General features: G+C 45.0%; 1 protein-coding gene across 1 annotated transcript; it reads left to right on the plus strand.

Moving 5' to 3' along the window:
* The first annotated feature begins 1,771 nt into the window (after positions 1-1,771).
* On the plus strand, positions 1,772-24,427 carry NUP35 (nucleoporin 35). Its single transcript, XM_048486870.1, has 9 exons — positions 1,772-1,916; positions 3,724-3,894; positions 8,062-8,189; positions 12,059-12,119; positions 14,385-14,526; positions 18,266-18,335; positions 18,425-18,553; positions 22,011-22,175; positions 23,839-24,427. The coding sequence occupies exons 1-9, from the start codon at positions 1,874-1,876 to the stop codon at positions 23,914-23,916; spliced, it is 987 nt and encodes a 328-aa protein (XP_048342827.1). The 5' UTR covers positions 1,772-1,873; the 3' UTR covers positions 23,917-24,427.
* Positions 24,428-24,663: the final 236 nt, after the last annotated feature.

Raw genomic sequence — 24,663 nt, forward strand, 5'->3', positions numbered from 1 at the left:
GCAACAGGGAGGAGGTTCAAGGGGCTGTTGCTTGCGTAACATAATTTATATACCCTCTTACAAACATCCCTCCTTGTCTTCTGACCATTGGTTTGAGTCAAGAAGACGTACAGACTCTCATCCCACCTTTTACCACACCTTGCCCATTCCCATATTTGGTGAAACTTAAGTCAAAAACACCTTGCGTAAAAGGTTTCTATAACAACTACTGGTTTCTATTTTACCTTTATCTGTATTTGTGAGCTTCTGCTAATTCCTTATCTCCTTGGTGGGGCCCTGTTTTCCCAAACCACCTGAAAAACTCAGTGTCAGGCTGCCCCATGAGTTTCATTTCTTTCAACGAAAGTAAGTTTCTGAAGTGCTTGGTGCCCAGTGAATTACTCTCATATAACTTGTATGATTAAATACAATGGCTTAAAACATCATAAACTATATGTCCATATCAGCATGACGTCAGCATCCTGGTGCAAGGAAAGTGTACTGTGCCCTGGCATTGGGCCATACCTGTATGAAAGTGACATGTGACCAAATGTGGTGAGTGAGAGGAGAACTTGTATTGGTGAAAGTCTGTTAGAGGGGGCCAGTGGTGGGATTCAGCAGGTTTGCATCACTCCGGCAGAACCGGTTGTTAAAATGGTGCTTGTAAACAACCAGTTGTTAAATTATTTGAATCCCACCACCAGAACCGGTTGTTAAATGATTTGAATCTCACCATTGGAGGGGGGCTTGTATATTCTGTGCAGTAGTTTTTTGTTTTGTGCCTGTGAGGCAACATGATAAAAAAAGCCTTCCTACTGGAAAGAAAACAACAGACTGCTTCTTGTTGCGCCTTATCAGACCTGGGTTGGGGTGCTTTGTGAATGCGCTGACATGGATTAATAATTCTGGGATTATATTTCAGTGGTGGGATCCAAAAATTTTAGTAACAGGCTCCCATGGTGGTGGGATTCAAACAGTGGCGAAGCGCTAATGGAGCTGGATGGGGCACAATGGGGGCGTGGCCGGGCATTCTGGGGGCAGGGCATTAATAATTTCTCTGTTACTGTAAAAAACTCTTACTGTAAAAAAAAGTTCCTAATTTCCAGCTGGTATCTTTCTGTCCATAATTTAAACTCATTATAGCAAGTCCTATTGTCTACTGCCAACAGAAACAACTACTTCTCCTCTAATTGACTGCCTGTCAAATACTCAAAACTTTCAAATACTTAATTTTGTTTCTAGAAATCAAAAGAAGGATACTTTCCTTAAAATAGGAACTTTACCATATTTCTAAAACATGTTATTAAAACAGCCCAACAGGGAGAATTATCCCGTTTTCCACCTTCGCTAACCAGCCACATAGGAAACAACAGGACTTGATGATGTTTGGACCTAATGGAATTTCTAAAGGAAAAGCAGACCCAATTAGTAGCCCCCTCTCGGCACACACAAATCATTAGTAACCCACTCTCGGGAACTGGTGAGAACCTGCTGGATCCCACCTCTGATTATATTACTATGATGCTGCTGGTGACCAGTGGGCCGTAATAAGGCCATACCATTTAAGTAAGTAATAAAGTTTACTTAAACAAATGGAAGGAAAGGCTACAAATAAAAACGCTTGCTTGTTTGTTCATGCAAAAGTTTGTTTTTCTTTCTTTGTCATCAATATAAACCCATTTTCTCGCTAGGAGACCGCGCTAGGAATCTCATCTCTACGATGAAAATGGCGACCGCTCCCTCAGAAGTGCGCTCTCTATGATCAAAAGGGCGCCCGCACACTCCCAAGCGCTCTCCTCGGAGGAAGTGATGTCTCCCACCCGGAAGCGGGAGCGAGCGGCGCGTCCGCTGCATTTGAAAGCCCGGCGAGGAAGGCTTTCCGCGCGAGGGGCGCATGGCTGCCTTCCCCATGGAGCTGCCACTCACTCCCTCCGTGGGTGAGTCGCCTTCTCAGCGGCGCGAGGCCGTTTTCGGGGCTGCGGTCCCGGCCATCCTCCCTCGCTTTCTCACAGCCATCGAGGAGCGGTTGCGGCGCCCAGCCGCCGTAACTTCCACCGAGGTTCCAGGGCGTGCGCATGCGCGGGGGGGATTGGGGGAGACCCCCCCCAGCTTTGGAAAGATGGGGCGGGGGGCACGACAGCTCCTTTGTTAATTTGGTGTTTAACTTTCAAACAGTTCTGTGCCCTCTCTCCATACTAACTATAACAGCACACAGACATTCCAAAGAGTCTGCTTTAATATGTTTATTTATATTTTATATAGTACAGTTCTCCCAAAGGGACTCGAGGCGCCTGACATAAAACATATAATAACATAGTAGAATTATATAAAAATAGTATGAAGATTTAAACATTTAAATTTTTAATAATTTAATATGTGTTATGTGATATGCTGTAAGCTGCCACCAACCTGACCGTGGTTGGGAGGGGGGGAGGAATATGAATTTAATAAAATAAAACAAATATATAGGCTGCTCTTCCCCAGCGGGCTCAGAAGATCTTGCACCGTATATCAGTATAACAGACATGCCCCCGTCTACTGAAACTTGAGAGGAATTTAGTGCTTCAGAAGGAATAGCATCCTTCAGGTGCTTTTTGCATTTTTGCATACACCTTCCAAGTGAGAATTGGAAGGAGAGCTGTAGACACCCCCCCCCCCCTCCAAAGTATTCCTGGAAGGCTGTCACACAGTATCCCCCTTTTTTGGCAACTTGCTGCGGCCTTGGTCTCATTTTATGTATTCTTACCCAAAAAGAGAGTCTGCCCTGCCTTCTCGCCATGCTGTTTAAATACATTTTGCTCTCTTTTTTTTCACAGTCTTTGAGTACAGTCGCACTTCTCAACATTTATTCCAGCCCAAGTTAAAGTCAGCACTCAGAGATGCACTAGGAAATGAGCGCTGATTCAGCGCTGGATGTAGAAATAAATGTTGTTAGCCTTCAAAGTGCTACTGCACTCCAGTTTAGCCTTGGTTAGCCTTCAAAGTGCTACTGCACTCCAGTTTAGCCTTGGTAATAAGGCTGCCTATTACTGTTGTTGTTGTTGTTGTTATTATTTTTATTTATTTATTTATTCGATTTAATATACCGCCCTATCCCTGAGGGGCTCACTTTCTTGGGAAAAGAAAGTTCCACCGGGTGTTAAAAATACTACAGATTGTGAGAGAGCAGCAGCCATCAAAACTGATAGGTTGATGGGCGTTGTTTGAAGGTTTGAGAGGAAGTGGTTGTTTTAACCTCGTGCCCAAAGAGGTATCTGTTTGGGAAGCTGGTCAATGCAAATAGTAAGTTGGTCTTGAACTGGGGAATTTTGCATACCCATCTGTGTTTCTCTACGAAACTCACTAATTAATCTTGGACTAGTCCAAATCTTTCAACCCATACTGTTGGTATATAAGGAACGTCAGTGTGGTGTAGTGGTTAAGACCGTTGGAGCTGGGAGACCCAGACGCAAACCTCCACTCGTGCCACGGAAGCTTGTTGGGTGACCTTGGACTGATTATACTCTCTCAGCCTAACCTACCACACAGAGTTATTGAGAGGGTAAAATTAAGGAGAGGAGAGTGATGTAAGCTTCTCTGGGTCCCCGTTGGGGAGAAAGGTGGACTATAAAGGAATCATATAAGTAAGTGGAGCACCTTCAGTTGCATGGCACTTGTCACTTTTAAAGGGGAGGGTTTACTTGCGTGGTACCTTGGGCAGACCGTGTAAGAGTATTCTGACAAATGCTGTTTTCTGACATATAGGTGCTGAGCCAATGATGCTCGGTTCCCCTACTTCTCCAAAGCCAGGTGCCGGAGCTCAGTTTCTTCCTGGATTTTTGATGGGTGACCTGCCAACTCCTGTGACACCACAGCCTCGCTCTTTAACTGGCCCTTCTGTTGGGATAATGGAAATGAGGTCTCCTTTGCTTGTTGGTAAGCATTCTAAATTGAAACTTGCATTGTGGGAAGAGTGTCTGCCCAGGCCAAACTTTGGGTTGTCTTGATCTTCCCAGGGTTATCTCTAAGTTCACTGCAGGCCTGCTGTTTTCATTCTAGGCGGTTGGCCTAATGTGGTAAAGTGTGTTGCGTTTGGCTAATTTTGAAAGCCTGGTGATATTGTTGTGATTGTCCAGTAACTCCCACAAAGACCACTGAAATCTAGAATTTATGTTTCTCTCAGACAAACTAAAATGTCTAAGCTATTGAACAGACCTAGAAATTTCTGAAGCAGTTGCTACATTTTTAATCCATGTTCTGCATGATATATAACAATGATCCTGTTTTTGTACTTGGAATGTATGGTACTTCTGGTTTATGCCTAATAAAGGTTTTTGGATTGGATAGATTGGACCACTGAAATCTTAGAGGTCAATATTTTGGGGGGTTTTTTAACTCTTTGATGTATTTTTAAGATTGCAAAGCTCACGCTTTCCTTCAGTTTATAGAAAGATCAGTTTCATCTGTTTTTTTAAATAGTCACAAGCCTTTATTGGCATAAAATAAACATACAAAATCAGCATACAAAATTTGCCCATTATTGCTCACAATTATAGACGCTGGTACTAAAATACTAAATACTAAAATATATACATGGTCCTTCTGTAACTATAGGACATTCCTTCAGCTAAGTTAACTCACTTAAACGTCATCGGATACTGACAGAAGCTAGCAAAATTACTGCTGGCTATATGTGGTCATAATACATAGACATTGGTTGGTATTCATCTAGACTTACGTCTATTATTGTTAGCAGAAATTTTGCTACATTCTCACACACTGTGGGATCCATGTTGTTCAAAAGCATAGGTATCTTAAGAGCATCAGTTAGATTGTTATACAGAAATGGGATAAGTGCAGATTGTGACATTCTGATTTTTGCAAACCTTACACAATGAAAGAGGGTATGATCGAGTGTCTCCACCTGACCCATATTGCATGGACATAGCCTCCTCTGTTTATCAATTTGTTGATATCTGCCATAGAGCAGCATAGAAGGCATTAGATTGAATCTGGCCAGTGTTAAAGCTCTTCTTAATTTAGGGTTGGTGATCCACTGTAAATAATTGGCCATGTGTCCTTGTTCAATTGGAATAAGCAGGGTCAGGGGGGAACACGTTTTCCTCGCAGCTGTTATCATATCCCGATACTCTTGTTCTAATAGCTTAGTTTTCAAGCAGCTATATGCTTCTGATAGGGAAAGAGGGACTAACGACTCTAATGAAAAGCCAAGAGTGTTGATTTTTCCCTCAACTAGTTTCAGCCACCTAGAATTTGCATAGTCGGAAAGCATGAGGTGTAACAAACTGGAGTGATCCTGCAGATAGTGGATACGTAGCCAGTATCTGACAGTTCTCAGCCAGGCCATCGTGGCATATGATATTTGCCCGAGTTCTAAACATAGGGCTGCATATGAAGCACAATTTGGTAAGCCCATAATTTTGTGGAAGAAACGGGACTGGGCTGTGTTTATATTTTTGTTTATAGCTCCGATCCAAATAGGTGCTCCATAGAGGAGCTGAGAGCCGCATTTAGCATTGAACACCTTCAGTGCGGATGGTATATACTGGTGGCCCACAGTGAAAAAGAAACGCTGAATTGCTAGGGCACTGTTGTTAGCTGCAGCGAGTGCTAATTTCCTATGTACTGCCCAATTAAGGTTGCTAGTAAGAGTTATGCCCAAATATTTGAACTGGTTAACTTGTTCTAGTTTCATCTGTTAATGGCTCCCATCTCTGAATTTAAGTATTCATAAAGTCCTGTTAAGAATTCGATACACTGATGGCAGATTTATAAATGTAAAAAACAACAACAACCTTGCACTTAATTGTGATTTTTAAAAATAACTTCGTGCCAAACAGGTATTTAAAAGGTTAAATTATGTATAAATGCAAATGTACTTCTTTAGGATATAAGCTTGTGTGGTGTGTAGATGTGCAGCGAAGGGACTGTTGTTTTTTGTCCTGTTTTGAACTTCAGAGCAATGGTGAATCCTAGTTTTCTATGGTGAGTGGTAAATTCTTGGTATTTTTTCACATCCAAGGAGCAGACTAGTAAGACTTCAGTTATATGCAGAGTTACTGCAGTCTAAACTCACTGACTATATTGGGCTTATCTAGGAGTAACTGTGTAGGGGATTGTACGGTTAATCTGCCTGTTCACTTAGTAAGACCTGGGTAGCCCAATCCTCAGCCCAAGGCTGCTGGGGACTTTCCACGGCGGAAAGCACGGGGGAGGCAGAACCCCCCCCCCCAACCCTGCAGCCGCCAGAAAGCCCTTCTTAGGGCTGAGTGAACTTATGCCACCTGAAAACGAAAGTCCAAGCCTTGCATGGCATAAACTCAAGTCCTGGACTACAGTGCAACTGCCCACAAACTTGGGGTAGATGCCATTGCCAGAAATGCCCCTGCCCTCTCCCACTGACATCCAGTTTGGCACAGCACAGTTCTGTGGCAGCTCCAACTTGCACTGGCATAAAGAGCCAATGCGGTGTCACAGCTCCGCACTGTCTCTGTGATGCACTCCACCACCACCCCAAATAGGATTGAGCTGTAGAAGAAGAAAAAGAGTTTGGATTTATATCCCACCTTTCTCTCCTGTAAGGAGACTCAAAGTGGCTTACAAGCTCCTTTGCCTTCCGCTCCCCACAACAGACACCTTGTGCGGTAGGTGGGGCTGAGAGGGTTCCAAAGAACTGTGACTAGCCCAAGGTCACGCAGCAGGAATGTAGGAGTCTGGAAGCACATCTGGTTCACCAGATAAGTCTCCGCCACTCAGGTGGAGGACCAGGGAATCAAACCCAGTTCTCTGGATTAGAGTCCACCTGTTCTTAACCACTACACCATGCTGGCTCTCACCACGCTGTAATATCTCATCTGGTGTGTTGGAATCCCACATTAAGCCTCATACTGGCTTGCAACCTCAGAGGCCCCTGGGCAAGCCACCTAGCAATGGAGTCGATACTGGTGAGCAAATGACATCACCTATGAAGACTTGGTTGTCTCACCTGTAAAATAGAAATTAGAGTGTGATCCTGGTAAAGTGGGAGGATCGCTTAGCACAGGTGTCTACAACCTACGGTTCTCCAGATGTCCATGGACTACAATTCCCATCAGCCCCTGCCAGCATGGCCAATTGGTCATGCTGGCATGGGCTGATGGGATTTGTAGTCCATGGACATCTGGAGAGCCGCAGGTTGCAGACCCCTGGCTTAGCACATTTTACAGTGTTTTTAAATGGAATAATTTATCCCTTGCCAATCTGTAACATTAGCAAAAAAGTTCTCACCATTTTACTACACCAGTGATGGCGAACCTTTTCGAGACCAAGTGCCCAAACTGCAACCCAAAACCCACTTATTTATTGCAAAGTGCCAATGTGGCAATTTAACCTGAATAACCCCCTCGAGCAGGGGCCAGCCTGCTGTAGCCTCCAGCAAGTCCCACATGTGCCGCTCTGCACCTCTCTAGCATCTCTGCCCCCTCTGCGCTCCCGCTGGGCAGCAGCCACCTGGAGCACAGGCACCAGGCCCGCCAGCCAAGTCCTCCCTGCTTGCTGAGGTGCACGCACATCAAGTCCAGCAGCCCAGGCCAGCCTAAATGTGTGTGGAGGGAGGCGATCCCCCCCCCCTTGAAGAACTCTGTGCATGAGTGCCACCTCTGGCACCTGTGCCGTAGGTTCGCCACCACTGTACTACACCATTGGGATTGGCTGTCAAATCCACGTCTGTCCTGCTGTCTTCTAATCCAGATGCAGCTGTGGGTTATTTTGTTTCATTATGCTGCTGTTTTAGTAAATATGGGAGAGATCTGTAAATACAGGAGAGCTGTTGTTCATTTTTGTACACATGGGCTAAGTAAGGTAGTAATTGTCTACTGTGTCTTTCACGAGGCGTTGTTTTATTTATTAGTAAGGTTTAGCATATGTGAATAAAAATATGTGTATTTATTGGTATTCAAACCACAATCATTAGATGTTTTAATTCCAAGGATGCAGATTTGCAAGTGACTCAGATTTTGACTGGGTGGAGGAATATGGTATGGATAAAAAAGAAACACCACTGAGAAGCTCTAATGCCTTCGTCGTTGTTCTGTCTTCACTTAGGCGGATCTCCTCCACAGCCAGTAGTTCCAACGCACAAAGATAAAGGAGGGGCTCCACCAGTTAGAAGCATATACGATGATGTAGCTAGCCCAGGTCTTGGATCCACGCCCTTAACTTCAAGAAGACCTGTAAGTGACTAAGAACAAGTTGGAAAGTTACACTGTAATATTGCAGCTGATGTTGAATTCTCTCTCTCTCTTGATCTGAAGAACTATGACTAGCCCAAGGTCACCCAGCTGGCATGTGTTGAAGTGCATAAACTAATCTGGTTCACCAGATAAGCCTCCACAGCTCAAGTGCCAGAGTGGGGAATCAACCCCTGTTCTCCAGATTAGAGTGCACCTGCTCTTAACTACTACGCCACACACAAAGCATACAAGGACCAATGAAGAGAAAGGGGATGGGAATGGGACCGGGTTTCAGGGATGGGTGGTGGTTACCACTCTTAAAGGGATGTCCAGGGAAAGCAATTCTGAAGGGGAAAAGGACCAGGGTTTCCAGGAGCTAAGGAAAGAGCTCACAAGCAAATGGGGGGTGCTCTCATGCATCCAAAACACACACACAATAGTATGAATGGCCAAAGGACCAATATTTATACCCCAAAATGGGTCCTGAGATGGCTTTTCCGGGTTCCAAGAATAAGATAGAAGAGAGGCTTGATGAGTTGTCAGGACCCAAGAGAATGCTGGGACTATCCTTTTGAATACAGATTGATTGCTGGGATGGGTGCAGATAGGGTAAGTCATGCTCTGCTTGGAGCACTGATTGAATCACCTTCAGGTGACACCATGGGGATTAGTTAACCCCATTGTCCTGCCAGAAACATCTTAAGACCAGGCGGAACATTCAGCAGCCAACGGCCCTCCTTCACAGCCTTGACGCACAAGATGGGACCCAAAACTCTCTGAGAGGCATCTGTTTTGTGTGGAGCGGTGTCTTGCTCCTACACCAGGCCCCTTGCCTTTGTGGCACCTCTGTGTGGGAGGAGGGGTTTGGCTGCTCACAATAAACATCTGTACTGATTATGCCGCAGGGATAAGGGGAAAAGCCGCTAGCTGCTGGCTCTCTCTAGTTTAGTTTGAAAGCAGCTCTGAGGCTGGATTACGAATCCAGATGTATAAATGAAGCACGCCTTACAACTGCTCAGGGACTGAAGCCTGCCAGTGCCCAGATGTCTTACTGTATAAGAATTGCAAATGTTTTCCTGTTACTGCTTTTCTGTTTCCCTCTTCCCCTCCTGGCAACTCCCTGGCGCCAGCTCTCCTGCCAGAAGGTGTGAACGGTTCCCAGGTTCTTTGAAGCTCTGTAGTGCAAATGTTGTAGAAATTGTAAGGGACATTTGGTGTGGGACAAGTGGGGCGTTGGGGTTTTGAAGGATATAATCTCTGGATCTAAGCTGGAGAGCTTAGATTCAGCTTTCCATTGTTACTCTACGCGTTGTTAGAAATAAACTGCTTTAGGACTTTCCTACGGTCTCTGTTATTTCCACGTTCAAGAGCCTGACAGTAACAACCATTGGTGCTGAGGAGCTGGTGGGAGGTCACTGCACACATGAAGTCCCACCTCCCAGTTCTTGTTGCAGCTCGCTGTGTTGTCTGAAATGCTGCTTTTGAAGATTGGGGGTGGAGCAGAATTCCTATAGGACAGTGGTGGCGAACCCTTGGCACTCCAGATGTTATGGACTACAATTCCCAATTGGCCATGCTGGCCGGGGCTGATGGGAATTGTAGTCCATAACATCTGGAGTGCCAAAGGTTCACCACCACAGCTATAGGGTGTAACATAGAGTATGAAATGGAGCAGAATGAAGGCAAAAAATTGGCACATCTTCTCCCTTCTCTTCTGCACACACCCCTCTTCAGAAGGTCCTTTCTGTTTCTACAGACCCGAGAAGTCTACATGCCAAGCGCTTTTGTCCCGAAAGGCGGAATGATTTGTTGAAACCGTTTTGCTTATTCTGTCAATTACTCCAGTTTTTTGTATGGCGAAAGCTTCGTGAAATTTGGTTGGATTCTATAACGGTTCAGAGTTGGTTCTCTTTTCCCTCATTCATTCCTGTTAATCCATTCCTAGTCTTTTATTTGTTTATTTTGTGGCTTACTGCAACAGTTTTAATTTTGTTGTCTTCCCTCGGTGCCGTTGTGGCAGCAGAGCAAGGTAAACATTCCTTGTAATTGTTTTTCCTTAATCAGAGTAGACTGCGGTGTTGATGAAGATGCGGAATTGCTAACAATGCTTGCAACTTCTTTACAAAGCAAAAAAATACAATCAGCACCGACTTGACTTCCATTTTCAGGAATCTCTTTCAAAGCTGAGCTTTGAAGGTTACAGAGGAAAAAGAGAATATAGGAAATTCAAATAGGCTAAGAATGTTCAACATTAGTTGCATTTTGAGCCAGATTATTTTGAAAGGTGACATACACTCCTGTAGTGTTACTTTTCCATGTGTGAAATAAAATGTTGAGGAATCTCCTAATCTAAATGTAGGGCTTTCTTGGGCTGGACCTGTGTATACGCTGAGTAGCCCAGCTATTTCTCATTCCCAACGGTAGTCTGGCTTGAGCCAAAAATCAGACTCTCTCTGTGGACTGGGATAAATACTTGCTGTGAAACAGAGTTCTAAAGTAGCAGTTGTGCAATGATAAATGTTTTTCTAGCATTTTCCAAATAGCCTGAGGAAAGGGAGAAACAGTCTATGTTAAGCACGATCTCCTTACAGGAATAAAGGCCAGGATAAAAAAATGTACTTTAATAAAACCAAAATGGTTATACAGTGGTTTACATGTTTTCAAGCTACCTATAGGGGTTAAGAGCAGTAGACTTTAATCTGGAGAACCAGGTTCAATTCCCTACTCCTCCACATGAAGGCTGCTGGGTGCCTTTGGCCAGTCACAGTCCTCTCAGAACTCTAACGGAGACCAGTAATGGGCAAACCACCTCTGAACGTCTCTTGCTATAAGTCACCTGTGACTCGGCGACACCTTCCACCACCAGAATTGGCTCACGTCATTCACATCTATGCTGCATCCTTCCAACAAGTACTGGACACCTAGCAAAGTTAAAAATTGTCTCAGCAAGTCAGAATCTGTTGCATAACCAATAGCTAAATTCTCCCCGTATCAAACTTTTTAAAGGATAACCTGAACTATTGCTGTATTAAGCTATGAAAATTAGAAGTTTCCACAACTTCCTATGTTTTCAGTCTTGTGCCTGGGGTGGTAGGTATTCCATTTGTTTTCCCTTGCTCTTCGCTCTCAGAGTGTATAAGCCTTGACTAGCCTATCATAATGTTGTAAAAGAATGGAGCATCCTCTGTGGCTGGATATGGCTGCCAGAAAGGCAGAGGATGCAAATTGCATTTTGGATTAGCCATGCAAGCAAATACTATAGTTTCCTTGCAGCGACTTATGTGCCAGAGGGACATGTGGGGTCACAGGTCCCCAGGTGGCACCCATTTGATCACTTGGGGGGTGGGGGGGGGGCGCAAAATCACACCTCACGTGATCAAGCTGTGGTCAAGGGTTGCACGTCCCTCTGGCGGGCGCACCCTCCGATGGAGGAGGGGGGCTGGCAGCAGCTGATGCTGGGCCAGGAGCCTGCCGAGGGGCACCCCTCGACGGGCCCGTGGCAGGCTCCCGACCTGCTGCTGCCTGCTGCCCCCCCCCCCCCCACCAATGGGGGGCACAAAGGCACATGGGGTGGGGGTGGGTGGTGCCCCATGCGCTATTTATTGCAGGTATGCCTCTGTTTTCTTGCAATATCATTCCCTTTTTGTTTAGCCCTTGGATAATAAAACAGTTTGTCCTTCTTTCCAGCAAGGTGCGCTGGCTGCCCTCCGTCTGTTTTTCCTAGCAACTGCTTAGGTTCACACGAATGTTTTCACAACGGCGTTGTTCTCTGGCTTGCTACAGAAATGCTACTTTACAGTATTGAATCACTTTCCTTCCCTAGTTTGAAAAAAAGCAATTTGAATGGCATCTTCTGTCCTTCTATGCAGGCCAGCTTCTCAGTAACGCAGAGTCCAACGGCTGGATCCATACCAACAACCCCCGGCACAGGTAGGACATTTCATCAAGAATACTCTGCTCCAAGGAATGCTTATGGCAGGGGAGGCAAATCGTGGGTTCTAGACGTGTGGGCTTGGTGTAGTGCAGTTGCAACTGACTAAAATGAGGTGGAGGCACAGCTATCTCACAGCACAAACCTATGCAAGTTTACTCAAAATTCCCTTGTTCTCAGAGGGGCTTACTCCCAGGTAAATGTGTAGGATAGGAGTCTCCTACCTCTTTGACCTTGTGAGTACCTTTGGAATTCCGACAGAGTGTGAGGGACGCAGCCACAAAATGGCTGCCGTAGGAGGCATGGCCAGCCACAAAATGGCTTACCGTACTTTCCATCACACTTGTGCTATTCTGGCAGCTTCTGTCAAAGCAGTGCCTTAACAATCTGGACAGGCCATCTTCAGTGGCCAGTCAGAAGTCTTTTTGAGCGGAAGCCCCACCTAGCTACACCCATTGTTTAAAAAGATTTGGTGAGTGCCAGGAAAGATATCTTAAACAGAAACAGAAAGCCTTTATTGGCATGTTAAAAGAACACCGCAACTACAAAACAAAACAAACAAACATCCACAGGAAAGGTATCAATAGGCGCTATGGTGCCCAAGGGTCCAGCAGCAGTGGCGTAGGAGGTTAATTGCTTGTGTATCTAATCTGGAGGAACCGGGTTTGATTCCCAGCTCTGCCGCCTGAGCTGTGGAGGCTTATCTGGGGAATTCAGATTAGCCTGGACACTCCCACACACGCCAGCTGGGTGACCTTGGGCTAGTCACAGCTTCTCGGAGCTCTCTCAGCCCCACCTACCTCACAGGGTGTTTGTTGTGGGGGGGGGAAGGGCAAGGAGATTGTCAGCCCCTTTGAGTCTCCTGCAGGAGAGAAAGGGGGGATATAAATCCAAACTCTTCTTCTTCTTCATGTGGGGGGGGGGACCCGTGTTCTCTGGTAGGGCGTTAATAGGTAGCAAAACATCACTCATAGGTCATGATAATGTATTTTGTCACTCTGGATTGAAAATTCCAGTTTTCTGTTTTGCTGGCATTATTTGTGCTGCTTTTGCTAACTGCTGACCTCTGGTCGGTGTGTTGCCCCCCAGCCTCTCTCTTCCAAAGCTTTTCAAACACTTATCACCATCAGCAACGTTAATTTAAGCACTCCCGGGCAGGTTTTACATTGCCGCAATGGTGTCTGCTTTTTCTTTCAATTAGTGTCTAGTTCATTTTCTTTTTAAAAAAAATTTTATTGTATCATTTGAACATTCCATTTTATATTCAGTCAGTTTTATTACGGCCATTAGGCCAGCAAAAAAGAGTAGAGAAGAACAAGAAAAAGGAAGAACAGTAAACAAAAGAAAAGTCGAATTTGTACAGAAATCCATGGTATAAGTCTATACCCAAAAAATATCACCAGCTTGTAGCATTATTACGGTCACCTTCATGTGGTCTGGCTCTTGGTTTCCATTTTATATTAATATTCTTCATTCGTTTTCAAACAATACATTTTCCCCTTTTTTCCCCTCCCCCCCTTGTATTTTCTTCATAATTTTATCAAACAGCAGTAAGTTCATTCTTTGTAATCTCTTCTCCCATATCTCCTCATTGACTCCAGCTTCTTTCATCCAGTCCGCATATATTGTCCATATCTTCAAAATTTCGCTCTGTTTATCTTGTCACAGTTTATTTTTTGTCTAGTTCATTTTCTGCTGCTGCTCCCCCTTGGAAAGGTTCAGTCCCCTCAAGGCCATTAGCGGCGTTGGGCCTACATATCTGAGGGACCACATCTCCCCGTACTGCTCTACTAGGGCCCTCCGCTCTACGGAGGAGCGCCTGCTGGAAATCCCCGGCCCAAAAAAGATCCGGCTGGCCTCGACAAGGGCCAGGGCCTTTACTGCCCTGGCCCCCACCTGGTGGAACAGGCTCCCGAAGGACACCAGGGCCCTGCAGAACCTACAGAGCTTCCGCAGGGCCTGTAAAACGGACCTGTTCCACCAGGCTTTTGGCCAGCCGGGGTGACCATCAGACCATCATACCACCTAGGAGGTCTCCCAAGGGCGGGAGTGGGGTTGGGATAAGTCGCCATCAATTGTCATAGGGAATTGTTGAACTGTGGATTTTAAATTGTTATTCGGTTGTTTTTACTGTTGTTTATTATTATCTGACATGGATGTACGCCGCCCTGAGCCCTTTGGGGAAGGGCAGTCTAAAAATGGAAATGAATGAATGAATGAATGAATAAATAAATAAATAAATAAATAAATAAATAACTTGACAGTTACAGGTGTGTTCAGTCCGGCAAGTCTTACCCAACCCAGGAAGACAACCATGTCTCCAGCTCAGCTAGATCCGTTCTACACCCAAGGGGACGCCTTAACATCCGAAGATCATCTGGACGACACTTGGGTAACTGTGTTTGGGTAGGTGGCGCGTGTGTCGTTCTGCATTACACTTGTGGCGATGGATCTGTGTGGGCATTTAAGCATGAGCCTTTAGTTAACTTTTTTTGTATATGTGGGAAAGGCTCCGTGAAGGAGCAGTATACAAATGTAACAAAAAAGGTTGTGGGGTGGGGGGGGAGGCAAAGGTAGAAAGGACATCTGCTAGGTCTCGATCCTTGAATCGATAGAAGAAGAAAAAGAAGAAGAATAGAAGAGTTTGGATTTATATCCCCCCCTTTCTCTCCTGTAGGAGACTCAAAGGGGCTGACAATCTCCTTGCCCTTCCCCTCTCACAACAAACACCCTGTGAGGTGGGTGGGGCTGAGAGAGCTCCGAGAAGCTGTGACTAGCCCATGGTCACCCAGCTGGCGTGTGTGGGAGTGCACAGGCTAATCTGAATTCCCCAGATAAGCCTCCACAGCTCAGGCGGCAGGGCTGGGAATCAAACCCGGTTCCTCCAGATTAGATACACGAGCTCTTAACCTCCTACGCCACTGCTGCTCCTGGATCTGGACTGTTGATCTGTAGCGTGTATTGGAAAGATAACGGAAGCACCCAGCTTGCAAGAAGCCAGTTCTGCCTGACCTGGCTTTTGCGACCCCCTTTATCCAGAATCAGTCCCCCCTCCCGTTGAGAAAGAGTTACAGCAGAGCCCAAACATGCCAGTGACAGATACAGATAAAGCCACCTGGCCTCCTGCCCCTGCAGAACAGCATTCCAATTCCCATGGGAGTAGTATAGTTCAGGACAAGCCTAGTTATCTACCAAGCGTGTGAAACCAGGAAAGGAAGATCAGGAAAAGAATGTTCCATTGACACGGTGGTTACATTGAACAGGCAGAGTGCATATATCTAACGACAGTTACCTTGACAGAGTTGCATCTCAATCAGCTAGATACAGTCACCGTCTACTGTTTATAAAGCACCGGTGCCACATTAAGGATGGACTTCATCAATCAGGTGTTGTCACTGCCTGTCAGGAGGCCTGTATTTTGGTATTCTGCTTATGCTGCTGTTTCATTGCACTGGGTGGAGGATGGTATGGGTTAACTGCATTTCTAACTGTCTTTTCGCTGTTGCTGTAGAATGTGGAGTAGCATCAGGTGGTGTTATGTTATCTTCCTAACACTTACTTTTAGGTGCGCTTTCCAGGCTGGGGCGGGGGGAGGGGGGGTGCCAGTTGTTTTAACTACTGGAGTTTGCGCAGGTTTTGCTCAGTCTTGGCTTTGGCCAGGGAAGATCCTAAACCATTAAAGCTGCTGTTCTTCAACAAGAGTTTGTGTGTATTTTTGGGATTCTGACACTGACACAGTCAACAGTATTCTTAAGCTGTACAGTTTTTTTCCATCTTGCTTTCCTTAATTGCCGTCCTACGTCTGATCAAAAAAGAAAGAAGTAAAGCTATGGTTGCTTTTAAAAGAAATAAGCGTTCGCCGGCATCTGATTATTTGACACTCAACTTGCACTCTGGGAAAGAAGCTATTTTTAGGACAGAGTTTGGAGAAACAGAATGGTTTCCAATTGGCAAAGGCGTCAAGACACGAATGTATTTTATCCCCCTATCTTCTCACTCTGTATGCAAAACATATATCACAAGGAAAGCGGGATTAGATTTACATGATGGTGGTGTAAAAAATTGAGAGAATTAATATTAAAAATTGGAGACATGCAGAGAACACCACATTATTGGCAGAAGACGGTGCAGACTTGAAGTGACTACTGATGAAGGTTAACACAGAAAACGCCAGAGCAGGATTACCACTGAACATCAAGAAGACAAAAGTAATGACTTCTGGAGAGTGACACAACTTTAAGGCTGATGAGGAAGAAATTGAAATTGTTAAAAGATTTTCTGTTCTTTGGCTCAATCGTGAACCAAAGAGAGGCCAAAAAATCAGGAGGAGGCAGCCATGAAAAGTTCTGAAGTGTGAGACTGTTGCTGGCAGCCAAGATAAAGATTATTCAAACTGCATATTGTTCCCTATGACTATTGATGGTTGATGAAGCTCGACGGTGATGAAAGCTTCCAGGAAGCAAGTTCATTCATGAGAAATGTATTGGGAGGAGAGTTTTAGGGATGCTGTGGACAGCCAAAAAGACAAATCACTGGGTTCTAGATCAAGCCTAAACTCTCCCTAGAAGCTGATAAGACCACACTGTGAGGCTCTTATATATTGGTCACATTATGAAAAAAAATCACTGGAAAAGACAATAATGCTAGGAAAAGTTGAAGGCAGGAAAAAAAGAAGATCCAACATGAGATGGATTGACTTTAACAAGGAAGCCACGGTCCTCAGTTTGCAAGACCTGAGCAAAACTGTAAACAGTTCGAAGATCATTAATTCACAGGGTTGCTTGACAGCATTTAACACACACAATTATGGTCCGGCATTTTCAGCACTTCCTTCTGAAGCTAAGCTACTTCCCTCTCTTTGTTTGAAACCTGTTCGCTGGTATGTGAAAGTTTGACTTCTTGCTTCTAACTCCCATGGCCGTAATCTAGAATGTATCTTCTAGTCTAATAGCTAGCTGTTTGCATATGAGTCCTGTTCTGCTGAGAAAGAAGTTCTTTCATAATCCACAATCGGCTGTCCATCCAAAGGGATAGCATGCTTCTTCACCACAGTTTGAAGAGTTGCACCTTATGATTGGCTGTCTTGTCACTTTCCTCTGATTGGCTAGCAAGCGTGATCTTTACCCAATCAAAATGTACTGTTTCATTCTACCTCAAAGACACAGATTTGGGTCAGTTGGGGGGTCGACTTATACTCGTGTATAAGTCGACCCGCATATAAGTCGAGGCACCTAATTTTACCACAAAAAACTGGGAAAACTTATTGACTCATGTATAAGTCTAGGGTGGGAAATGCAGCAGCTACCGGTACATTTCAAAAAATAAAAATAGATACCAATAAAAAATGTTTTTCAATATTTATGTCAAAGAAAAACAGTCTGGTATCAACAATAACGTTAAACGTTCTGAAGTGGAATATATAACTATCACAGACAGTATCTCTTCAGAGTTTCACAGGGAAGATACTCAACAAGATCCCCCTTTTAAAAGTCCCTCCAGGTTCTCCTTCGACATGGATAGCTTATCATGACACAGTGAAGATGCTTGCGTGGTGATGGCAGCCGCTGCCCCAAAGCAAGTCTTTTTTTCAGGTCTGCAAGCTCAGCCGTTCACTCGCATATAAGACGAAGGGGGCTTTTTGCAGCACAAAAAATGTGCTGAAAAAGTAGACTTATACGTGAGTATATACGGTAAGCAGCATTGAGAATGAGCCGTAGTTTTCCTGGGTAGAGGTTGCCCAGGCAAGCAAAGGTGGGAAATGCCAAAGTCATGAGCAGGTCAAGATAGGCTGGTCGGGGCATGGAAAATGGATGATAAATTTTCAGGGATGGACAAAGGGGAAGACAGATCTTTGCAGGTTTCCATTTGTGCAACATGTGAAGAGCTGTAGGCTGAACTATATTGTGTGTAGCTCTATCTCCTAAGTGCTCTCGTCTTCCCTGGCTGAGATATCTTGTAATGCTGAGGCTAAAATCTAAGGATATTGGCTTGGTGACAGGGCTGGCCTACATAGTGATTGTGACGGCCTTTGAAGACTCCCGGGGAACGTTGCCAAGGGCATAGTTAGATTTAATACGGAGGGTTTTAAATTTTATTTGTGATACTTAAACAGTAACGTGAGGTTTTTTTCCTGTCACCTTTTCAGATTTCCCCAAGGGTCTGCTTCATATATCCTGCTGCAATTCGCACAGTATGGAAACATATTGAAGCACGTGGTGAGCATTCAGGTTGCGACTTATTTTTCGGTAATCGCCTGCTCCGTTCATTTTGGCCTCTGAAAACCGTTTCTCACTCATCCGTACAGATGTCCAACACGGGAAACTGGATGCACATCCATTACCAGTCAAAACTGCAGGCCCGGAAAGCCTTGAGCAAAGATGGAAGAATTTTTGGCGAATCCATCATGATTGGAGTGAAACCTTGTATAGATAAAGTGAGTTAACGTCTGTGTGATGTTGCAGAATGAAATATGGGCTCACTGAATGGCTCAGATTCATATATATTGCCATCTAGAACGGGTCTGCAACCTGCGGCTCTCCAGATGTTCATGGACTACAATTCCCATCAGCCCTGCCACTTGGCCATGCTGGCAGGGGCTGGTGGGAATTGTAGTCCACGAACATCTGGAGAGCCGCAGGTTGCAGACCCCTGATCTAGAAGCGTGCAGTAGAAAAACTGCCACAATTGTGCCTTTTTACTCCTGATTTAATTGCAGTTACAAAATCATTGCCTTCGGTTGAGTGAGATCACCGTAGTGTCTGTTTTGACTGCCGAGGGTTTCCAAGGTCTTTCGCATTACATGCTAACTGATTCTTTTAACTGGAGATTGTACCTGAGTCCTCATTCATACACAGTGGATGAATGGATGCTGAACGACTGAGGGCACTTTCGCCCACGCAGAACAATGCACTTTCAGTCCACTTTCACATTTGTTTGCAAGTGGATTCTGCTATTGTGCACTGTAAAATCCAGCTGCAAAGTACATTGGAAGTGGATCGGAAGAGCATTATTCTGCATGAGCAGTAAGTTATGGCCCTATGCTGATTCTACCACCTGTCTAATGCGAGAAGAAGCTCTTAACGCCTTTGTCACAAAAGGTTGGGTCCTATGAGTGGCACTTTTGGTTGAGGATTTTTCTTACCTCCCCCTCAACAGGTTACCAAGTAATGGCGCCTCCTTGCATTGGCCAAAATTACATTGGTGAAAAAGGAGTAATTATAATATTCAGTTCACGTGAATACCCCCTTTGTATATACCACAGACTACGTATTACCTTTGATCTGTGTTTCTAGTGCTTTTTTTCCCCCCGTACACATAAAGTCTATGCAAATGGTACCGTGAAACTGATGTACTTTTGTTCTGTTGTACTGGTCTTTGACTGTAAATAAATGATTGATTGAGTGCTGCCAGATACCTCATTTTTACAGCACTGCCCTCCTCCCAGCCCACTGAATACCATTCAGAAAGGACTTCTGCAACTCTACAGTTCAACTCTCGAGAGGTCTTAGGCTGTTAGGAGATTATAGAGAACTGTAAATGCAAGAGCGTTCACGGTTTATAGGATCCAATCTTGAGAGCCAGTGTGATATAGTGATTAACAGCGGTGAACTCTAATCTGGAGAACCAGGTTTGATTCCCCACTCTCCACATGAGTGGCGGACTCTTATTTGGTGAACTGGATTTGTTTCTCCACTCCTACATATGAAGCCTGGTGAGTGACCTTGAGCTAGTCACAGTTCTCTTATAACTCTCTCAGTTGCACCAGCCTTACAAGGTGTCTATGGAGGGAAGGGGAAGGGAAGGGTCTCCTTACGGTTGAGAAAAGTGGGATACGAATCCAAACTCTTATCTTCTTGGGCTGTCAAGAACTGCTTGGGTGATTTCAGCCATTAATAGCAGCATCTGTAGAACGCTCCAGTGTTCACTGCGGCACACTGATAAAAAGTGCAGGGCTAGTATGTTATGATCTGAAAATTGCCATCCTAAACAAAGTGAGAAATACAAACTTGTCCAAGTGAGATTCTAAGTCCACCCCCCTCACTCCCGTTCTGCTCACATCGGCCCTCCGGAATTAGTACAATCTGGCTCAGGGAAGCGTTCAGAAGGGCAGCATTCCACCTGCTAAATTTCTGTTTGTTTTTGTGTTCTGGTCAGATGTATCCATTAGAATTCTAGTTTAGTACACAATCAGATATGGTAATAAAACAGTGTTACGACTAATACGGGAAACAGGATATGAATGGGAATAACAGTGCAGAGAATTAACGAGGCCAGAAGGCTCTTGGTACTATATGTAGCATTTTACTTTCATCCCGGAATGGCAAAGTGATCTAGCGGCTGAGAGGCCTTTCTCAATTGAGTGTCAACTGAACAACAGTCTGCTTTAAATAATAAATCGTTTTTGTTTTGGGTGAAATAGCAGAGTTCTAATAACATGGCAGGAGGCGCGTGGCGTAGTGGTTAAGTGCTTGCACTGCCACTCACACAGTTAGGAGTTCGAACCCCCTGTGGGTCAGATATCCTGGCAGCTAGCTCATGGTCAACTCAGCCGTCCATCCATTCCTTGGTCGGTAAATGAGTACCTAGCACATAGCTAGGGGGTAAAGAATAGCCAGGGAAAGCAATGGCAAAGTACCCCACAAAAACGGCTCACCTATAAAATCACTGCTTGCAGTGGTACCCCAGGGTCAGACATGACTGAAGGGGAAACTTTACCTGATAACGTGGCATATTTTTACAAAATAAACACTGTTAATTATTTGCCCTTAAACATACAAATATCATAAAAGCATCCCAATCTGGGGAGAGGGCAAATCCCCCTCTGGAGGCGGTGCAGGCTTACACCAGCAGATTTGCCCCCCCCTTCTGCACTTACAGTGGCAGAGGGGCAAATCTGTTGGCGCCTAGCCGCTGTGGGGCACTGCAAAGCCTGACTGCAAAGCCTAGCTTCACACTGGTGCTCCCACAGTGTCCCAAGCTACGCCAGCGTTCTGAAGGCATGCCGGGCTGGGGAGAGTGTGTGTGAGGGCCTCAGAGCCTGCTTCATCCCTCTACGCTGGCAGAGCTGCTAGTGGAGATATGCCACAATTTTCACAGCGTATCTCTATTCCCCCACTATGGGGGATTCTTGACTTTTTTTCTGTTTCGACTTTTGAGGGCGTCCTGAGCTTTGGCAAAGCCCTCTGGAAGTGGTAGGGTAGTGCTGGAGCGTCGTCGTCTCCACCTGCCCGACAGCTCTGGATTGAAGAAGAAGAAAATGAAGAAGAGTTTGGATTTATATCCCCCCTTTCTCTCCTGCAGGAGACTCAAAGGAGCTTACAATCTCCTTGCCCTTCCCCCCTCACAACAAACACCCTGTGAGGTGGGTGGGGCTGAGAGAGCTCCGAGAAGCTGTGACTAGCCCAAGGTCACCCAGCTGGCATGTGTGGCAGTGTACAGGCTAATCTGAATTCTCCAGATAAGCCTCCACAGCTCAGGCGGCAGAGCTGGGAATCAAACCTGGTTCCTCTAGATTATATACACCAGCTCTTAACCTTCTACACCCCTGCTGCGCCACTGAGTTTTTAATGGGTCAACAGACATTTTAAAAAACCTCCATAATGCCTAGCATCACTTCCCTTTTTCTCTCGGCCGTGTCTGCATTTGGCAGGTTGCTTGTGAGACACATGTGTTGATGCTGGCCATTTTCAGTGCCGGTGTCAAGTAGCCTGACCAATGTTTGGATTGGATGTTCAGTAGTTGACTCAAGGTGCTAGGAGCAAAGGGCTTTCGTGGGTGCCATCTTTACTGGGAAAACAGAACCTCTCAGACAAAATGCAAAAAAACAATCTTGCTGAGCTTTGGAAACTTGGATGCGGTTTTTGAACGGAACGTTTTGTATCCGCTTGCAGAGCGTGATGGAGAGTACAGACAGAAGTTCGATTTCACCCCCTTCTTCAGTCTTCACGCCACCAGTGAAAATGCCCGGTACCCCTGTCCAGCCTTCAAATACTCAGAGGATTTCTACAATGAGGCCCCTTGCTACAGCTTATAAGGCTTCCACTAGTGACTACCAGGTATGTAGGAATTTAGTGCGGAGATTGTCACAGTCCCCTTAGCACTGGCTGAAAAGGCTCCAGGTATGGGCTAAAACAATGGTGGCGAATCTTTGGCACTCCAGATGTTATGGACTACAATCCCCATCAGGCCCTGCCAATTGACCATGCTGGCAGGGGCTGATGGGAATTGTAGTCCATAACATCTGGAGTGCCAAAGGTTTGCCACCACTGGGCTAAAAGAACAATGAACAAATATCTAGCCGAATAAAAGAATATAATCTCTTGCTTACTATGGTTAGCACTTGATTCCTGCTTTTTCTGTATGCGCCCGAGTCTCTTATGTTTAGAATCTGGCCAATATTCTATAGAGGCCACTATTTGGCTAATCATTATAAAATTCTGGTTAAATATTCACTACCGAAGCTCCAGAAACTCATTGACCCAACTTACCTTGAGTGAACTCCACCATTCAAAATGGTGCACAATAGTTACAGCAAAGATTGGGAACTTCTGGGTTATGACAGTGAAAACTCACTTCCAGCAAAGCTTTGCCTAACCTTGCTACTACGAAACTTTTGCCCTCATTAAAGAGAGGCTGTTAGCAATGAACTATCAACAACAGAGCTTGGCAAATAAATCTTGTTCACCAACAAATACATCAGTTCCTTTCATGCAGGGATATCCAGCCTATTATATTACAGCGCTCACAAATCCCATACACAGGAGAGCCTATATGCTGGCTAGATTTAACATCATGCCATCTCTGCTACAAAGAAGGAAGACTTAAAGGTCTTCCAAGCGATAAGAGGTTCTGTACCTGTAGCCTAGGACAGCTGGATTCCATCCCACACATTCTCCTGAACTGCTTATTATAACAAGAACTCCGATCCAGCCTGTTATCCCAAGCTATAGACCAGTGATGGCAAACCTTTTCGAGACCGAGTGCCCAAACTGCAACCCAAAACCCACTTATTTATCGCAAAGTGCCAACACGGCAATTTAACCTGAATACTGAGGTTTTAGTTAAGAAAAAACGGTTGGCTCCGAGGCATGCATTACTCGGGAGTAGGCTTGGTAGTAGTTGTTGGCTTTGCTTTGAAGCAATTGTGCAACTCTTTGAACGGGTGAATCACGACCCTAGGAGGGTTTACTCAGAAGCAAGCCCCCTTGCCAGCAACTGAGCTTACTCCCAGGTAAAGGATCACGCTTTAGTTCTTTGCATGAAAATCAGTGGGGTTTAACAGCGCTTAACAGGGTTACCTACACTGCTTCCCCAAAACTAGGTCTTCGGTTTAATGCTAATAAACCTAGCAGCCCAGGCCAGCCTAGATGTGGGGCGGAGGGGTGATTTTCCACCCCCGACATGATGAACTCTGTTTGTGTGTGCCCACAGAGAGGGCTCTGAGTGCCACCTCTGGCACCCGTGCCATAGGTTTGCCATCACTGCTATAGACTCTATGATTGATTATACTGAATCAGATAAAGTAGTTACGCTTCTAAATTGTCAGGATTTTCATTGTTGCCTTATGGTGGCAAAGTTTTTGTCAGAAGTTTGTAAACTGAATGTATGACAAATGCGAAGTTTTTCACTATTCTCTTTGGAACTGGAACTGTATTTTTATACTATCGTGTTATATGCCAATAAAGTCTTATTGAAATTGAAATTGACTCTCTTTTCTAGGTGGTTTCTGACAGACTCACTCCTAGGAAAGACGAAAGCATCGTTTCCAAAGCTATGGAGTACATGTTCGGCTGGTAGCACAAGACCCTGCAATAAACTTTGCTGGAAGATGCAACAGGACCGCTGGTTAACTGTGTGTCTGCTTATGGCAGCATTTTTGATTCTCTGCCTTTGAAAAAAGAACTCGGCACTCATGTGTTTTGCACTTTAAGCAGTGGCTGGTATATACCACTTTTAAGCTGTTGATCCATTGCAGCTGGTGTTTGACAGTTTGCCTTCACCCATGAGCCTTGCTTTCAAAACTTTGTAACATACTTCATAGTTGCCCAGTTGTCTTTCTCCTTCCGAAAAATGTGTGTGGGGGGGAGGGGGGGGGTTTGCCGCAGCCCGATGTTGATATTGTGTAAAGAGACACTAAAAGGCTTTACCCGTTTTGAACCAAATATTTTAATTTGAATGCCCTTCCACTATGTGGAAGAATATGACCAGGGTTCATATAAACTTTGGCTAGGTCTGTTCTAAACCATCAGATGTCCTAAAAGGGTTTTTTAAACAATCTTAATTAAAATTCCGGTGCTACAAACTTGAACTACTTCTTGATTTCTGTGAATCGTTTAAATACACAGCGACTCTGTACAAATATCGGTGTAATTGGAAACCCCTGAATAGTTGTTGAAAACTCCTTCCGAATTCTGCCACACAGAACCCATAAGCTGAGATTCCACGAGGTCATCCAGGGAGGGAGAGAAGAAGAAGAGTTTGCGTTTATACCCCGCTATTCTCAACTATAAAGCACTTTTCAAACTCCATCCCTTCATCTCCCCG

Source organism: Sphaerodactylus townsendi, linkage group LG02 (genome assembly GCF_021028975.2).
Source record: "Sphaerodactylus townsendi isolate TG3544 linkage group LG02, MPM_Stown_v2.3, whole genome shotgun sequence".
Taxonomy (NCBI): Eukaryota; Metazoa; Chordata; class Lepidosauria; order Squamata; family Sphaerodactylidae; genus Sphaerodactylus; species Sphaerodactylus townsendi.

What these genes read in the sequence shown, in the direction of transcription:
- NUP35 (XM_048486870.1), top strand. Translation starts at nt 1,874, where the DNA reads ATGGCTGCCTTCCCCATGGAGCTGCCACTCACTCCCTCCGTGG. An exon ending in GAAACATATTGAAGCACGTG is followed by an intron (nt 18,336 to 18,424) that starts GTGAGCATTCAG and finishes TCATCCGTACAG; the next exon opens with ATGTCCAACACGGGAAACTG. An exon ending in CTTCCACTAGTGACTACCAG is followed by an intron (nt 22,176 to 23,838) that starts GTATGTAGGAAT and finishes TCTCTTTTCTAG; the next exon opens with GTGGTTTCTGACAGACTCAC.